The sequence below is a fragment of the Theropithecus gelada genome, chromosome 6, assembly GCF_003255815.1.
Source record: "Theropithecus gelada isolate Dixy chromosome 6, Tgel_1.0, whole genome shotgun sequence".
Lineage (NCBI taxonomy): Eukaryota > Metazoa > Chordata > Mammalia > Primates > Cercopithecidae > Theropithecus > Theropithecus gelada.
Window position 1 is genome coordinate 134259301 of NC_037673.1, and position 5393 is coordinate 134264693.

Consider the following 5393-nt stretch of genomic DNA (forward strand, 5'->3'; position numbering starts at 1 on the left):
CTGTCTCCTCTTCACAAAAGTCTAGATCTGTAAAATAAAACTCCACTCAGCAAAACCTATGAATAACAAGTTCCAAAAGAGGAATGTTATATTCTAGAACAGTGTGAAGCTCACTTACAGCTCAGCCAATTCCTCTAGAAAACTGAGCTAGACTTTCCATGGTTTGCACTTCAAAGGCAACCACGATTAACTTAAATCATGACTGAATCTACCGAATTTGTGATTTTGTTTTAACCAAACAGGTCTCTAATTCTTCAGGATTTTTCAGTCTGTTATGCTCAAAGGAATAAGAATAGTCTCTAGAGGTCACCTACTTAATTCTCATAGTTAATGTAAATTTGACAGCCCTGTAGTCCCAGCTGCTGGGAGAGGTTGAGCTGGGGATCCCTTAAGATCAGGAGTTTGAGGCCATACTGGGAAACATAGGGAGACTCCCTCTCTAAAAAAAAAAAAAAAAAAAAAACTATTATGTAAATTTGAATACCTATTTATGGGTGTTTTTCCTCCAATAATTTCAATTTCAGATAACCTCTTACTTTAGAAAGCATAATTTTGTGAACTGCTGAGAGTCCCAGTACAGGAAAGCCCAAATCCTTTTGTTAAAACTATTCCAAAGCTTTTTTCCCTCTCGGGCCTCTAGTTCACTGGCTGTCAGCCTTTTGCGTGGCCTCTCCTGTTCCTCTCATCAATGGTAGTTTTTGACCCTCACTACTGTGTGGCCCAGTTTTGCTTTTTATCTACACACAAAACAGCATTTATCGACATCATTCTACATCTCTTTCAGGGAAATAACAAAAGTGGCTTTCTGTTTTACTTTCAAAACTGTTTAGTGTTTTCTTTGCAGGTTTCCCTGCGGCCTTTGGACTGGATTCCATTTTATTTTCCTTTTTATCAACACGAGAATCCGTCCTGGTCTTACATCCTGGAGGGTTTTTGGCTGCCTTAATTTACAGCCAAATTAATTTGGCCTTTTCTATAGCTGATTTACCAACCTTCTCCTCTTTGCAAAGCTTCTGGGTCAGATATGGGTCTGGGCTCCTGTTTTGGCCTGCCCTTTCGCATAATCACCGCAGGATTTTTCATCTATTTTTACATTAGGGGGGCAGGAGAGTGGAAGCTACTTCCAGCAACAGCTCTCGGTTAATAACCAGTTTCTGCAAGTAGCAGCAGCAGCAGCAGCGTGGGGTCACGGTTAGGCATTTGGGCTTGGGCATCCAACAGACTTGGCCCCAACTTTCAGTGAATTATTTCATTTATCAGCGTCTCGGTTTCTTCAGGCCTAAAATGAGGACAAAAATACCTACCTTTCACGGAGGTGGATGTGGAGACTAACAAGGCGATAAATGTTAAAGTTTTTCGAGAAAGAGAAGCCCGTGATAATGAATGATACGATTTTTAAGCCCACAGCCAGGTTATTCCCAGAAGTTGGCCCTCCGCACCAGACCCCCGCAGCCCGCAGCCCGCAGCCCGCCTCGGGCAAAGGGCCGCCCGGGCCCCTGCGGCGCAGCCGCGCTGAAGACTCCTTGAGTAGCTCGCAGCCCTGGAGGAGCCGGGGGCTCGCGCAGGCGTCAGAGCGAGGCAGCGCGCAAGCGCCGCGGCCCCGGGCGAACGAACTGGCGGTGTAGTGCAGGTCCGCCATGGCTGAGGCGTCACGGTGGCACCGAGGGGGTGAGGGATGCTCTTAAGGAATGGGAGGGACAGGGGCGATTTGGCAGTTCCAGACACCCTGAAAGGAACTCTGCGGCCCCAAATTCAATTCATGTGAGAGATGTGACTGCCGACACCTTTTTTCTTTTTTTTTTTTTTTTTTGAGACGGAGTCTCACTCTGTCGCCCAGGCTGGAGTGCAGTGGCGCGATCTCGGCTCACTGCAAGCTCCGCCTCCCGGGTTCACGCCATTCTCCTGGCCTCAGCCTCCCGAGTAGCTGGGACTACAGACGTCCGCCACCACGCCCGGCTAATTTTGTAGGTGGGGGGGGGATTTGTTGTTGTTGTTTGTTTTTTGGGTTTTTTTTTTAGGAGAGACGGGGTTTCACCGTGTTAGCCAGGATGGTCTCGATCTCCTGACCTCGTGATTCGCCCGCCTCGGCCTCCCAAAGTGCTGGGATTACAGGCGTGAACCACCGCGCCCGACTTGCCGACACCTTTAGCCCTCACAGCCTCCCCTGGAGAAGCGGAGAGGGACAGATAGTCCCATTGCACAGACGGGAAAACTGAAGCCCTGAGCGTCGTGGCGCTCGCCACTTGCCGAAGGCTCGAGCTGGGCGTTGTCACCTGCTGTCGAGTGACGGTCGGTCACTAGGCTGGTCTCTAAAGTCCTTTGTTGATCTCGGGAGTCGTGACCTTGACAGAATTCAAGCCAGGGTGCTTTTTCCCTCTCCAGCAGAAACCAGCCTTCCCAAGAAGCGGTGTTGAGGGGTGGAGAAAACGGTTAGGACAGATGAGAGGTTTAGCTTGTCTTGTATTTTGCTTTTTCATCTTAGGACTGTTGAGAAGATATCATGATATAAAAAATGTTAGTGGCCGGGCGCAGTGGCTCACGCCTGTAATCCCGATACTTTGGGAGGCCGAGGCGGGCGGATCACGAGGTCAAGAGATCGAGACCATCCTGGCCAACATGGTGAAACCCCATCTCTAATAAAAATACGAAAATTAGCCGGGCGTGGTGGCGGGCGCCTGCAGTTCCAGCTACTCGGGAGGCTGAGGCAGGAGAATCGCTTGAACCCGGGAGGCGGAGGTTGCAGTGAGCCGAGATCGCGCCACTGAACTCCAGCCTGGCAGCAGAGCTAGACTCCGTCTCAAAACAAAAAAAAAAATTGTTGTTAATAGTATATAGTAAAAAAATTCTCCCCGCCTCGTAAAGCTGAGCGTTGAAAAATAGCCATAAGCTATTGGAGCTTTCCTCCCCGCAGTGTAAGGACTAAAAGTGGTTGTGGTTTTTCCATTGTTGTCACTTAATAAACATAAATTACATAATAATGTAAAGAAAAATTTTGTCTTATATCTCACAGGGGCTTCGAAACATAAGCTGCATTACAGAAAGGAAGTAGAAATTACCACCACACTTCAGGAATTGTTACTCTACTTTATTTTTTTAATAAACCTATGTATATGTAAGTACACAGATATAAAGGTGTTGTTTGTTTGAACTAAGAAGTTAAAATGTGGAGATGAAAAATAAAACATAGACTTCGAAACCATAGGCTGTCAGGCTACTAAAACTCAAAATACAGTGACACCGTTTAAACATAATCTTAGATTGATTTAGATTCATTTCATTTAGAAATTGACTATTTCCAGTTCTTAAAAGGCAAAATTTTACATCACAAATGTAAGAAGCTTCCATAGTCAATATTGATTGAATTTTAATGATTCCTTTCATTTGGCAGTTCTGTCTTGAACATAATTCATCCCTTCGGTTGGCAACTGCGATTTGATTTTGTTTAGAGTCATGTAGACACATCAGCTGAGTTTCATAAAATCAAAGTACAAATGAGGCCAAAGTTCATCTTGGTGTCTGCCATTAGCATGGTTCTTTTCACTCACCTATTGCAGTTAAAAAAATACCTTTGTGCTGAGTCAATGCAAATAATTAAGGAGGACTGGGAAAGCATCTCAATCTGCATTCCTCCTGCCTGTGGGTCAATAGCATCGGCTTAATATGCAAAGAGGAGTATTAAAGAGCATTTGTCTTTATGGCACCCAACATACAGTAGATGAAAGCTCACTGGCAGCATTTATCTCATGTTGGTACGTGCTACACACTGGCAATTGTATAGCAATTAAATAATTAATTGGTGTTGTAGAGGTGAGTTTGAGTCTGCTCTTGATTGAAAAGACAACTATAAAATTAGCCAGGTGTGGTGGCACACCCCTGTAGTCCTAGCTACTGGGAAGGCTGAGGTGGAAGATTCCTTGAGCACAGGAGGTCAAGGCTGCAGTGAACTGTGATTGCAACGACTGCACTTCAACCTGCGTGACAGGCTGAGACCCTGTCCCAAGGAAAAAAAAAAAAAGATAACTGTAGGCAACTTTATAAATTAAGGTATCTTAGACGGCTTTATAAAAGCTTAGTTATGAAAACTACATGCTTACTACAGAATATTTGGAAAATATAAAAATATAAGTAAAAAGATCATTTATAATCTCATTATTCAGAGATTTTAAAGAACACTTTTTTAATATAATAAAGCAACCTGAATCTCCATTTATAATGTGATTTTTTTCTTTTTCTTTTTTTTTTTTTTTTTTTTGAGACAGTCTTGCTCTGTCACCCAGTCTGGAGTACAGTGGCTCACTGCAACCTCCACCTCCTGGGTTCAAGCGATTCTCCTGCCTCAGCCTCCAGAGTAGCTGGGATTACAGGCCTGCACCACCACACCCAGCTAATTTTGTACTTTTTTAGTAAAAATGGGGGTTTCACCATGTTGGTCAGCTGGTCTCCAACTCCTGATCTCAGGTGATCCACCCACCTCAGCCTCCCAAAGTGCTGGGATTACAGGTGTGACACCACGCCCCGCCACTAGTTAATATTTTTAAAAACTCATCGTGTGCCAAAACACAGTTTAAAATGTTCTATGTGCATCATCTCACTTCTCACAACAAAACTAGGAGGTAAGAGATACTATCCCTGTGATGGGACTCACACCCTTATCTGTCTGAATTCAAAGTCCGTATAATCTTAATCACTCACAGTACTATACTGCCTTACTCTCATGTAGAGAAAAAGTCAACTTGCAGAATAGTGTGTATAATGTGTCTTCATTTTTGTAAAGATAAAATTATTTTCTTTATAAGTGTGTATGCATAAAGAAATATCTGAAGAATATTTGCCAAACTAATTCTAGAAACTACATCCTACTTTTTATATTTTTAGTTTAGATTTTTTTAATTACTACTTTTATAATTAGATAAAATAATAAAGTTTAATTTTCAAAATTAGGAACAAAATATAACATGTTTAATCCTGATAAGCTGAGTTTTTAAATGTAAATTATTAAACAAAAAATTCTTCTCCTTAGTGACTTTTGGGATGGTAAACCCACATATGTATTACTTAAACAAGGTTATGTCATCTCTATTTTTGGACACTTCTGTGCCTGGTGAAGAAAGAACCAACTTTAAGTCTATTCGCAGCATAACTGATTTTTGGAAGGTAAAGTATCTTGTGACTGTGGATGAAGTAGATTTAGGTAGTCCATGAACCCTTGGCATACATAGTGGGCACTCAATGAATATCTCTTGAAGGAACAAATAAAAATAAATGTCATTTCTTTAAACTATTAGAAACAACCAGCCAGTAAGTGTTTATTGAGAGCCTGTGTTCTCAGTTTGATACTATTCTTGTAATTTTTTTTTTTTTTTTTTTTTTTTTTTTTTTTTTTTTTTTTTTTT

General features: G+C 42.4%; 1 protein-coding gene across 4 annotated transcripts in view; it reads left to right on the forward strand.

The window, feature by feature from the left end:
* The first annotated feature begins 1581 nt into the window (after positions 1-1581).
* The window catches only part of PKD2L2 (polycystin 2 like 2, transient receptor potential cation channel), a 50753-nt gene continuing 46941 nt past the window's right edge, over positions 1582-5393 (forward strand). For 2 of the 4 annotated variants that reach the window (XM_025387850.1, XM_025387853.1), the window contains exons 1-3: positions 1582-1668; positions 3011-3112; positions 5021-5154. In XM_025387850.1, the coding sequence (XP_025243635.1) occupies positions 1638-1668; positions 3011-3112; positions 5021-5154 (267 nt within the window). In that variant the 5' untranslated portion in view covers positions 1582-1637. The remainder of the gene's footprint in view (positions 1669-3010; positions 3113-5020; positions 5155-5393) is intronic. The other 2 variants (XM_025387851.1, XM_025387852.1) reach the window with 1 other exon arrangement.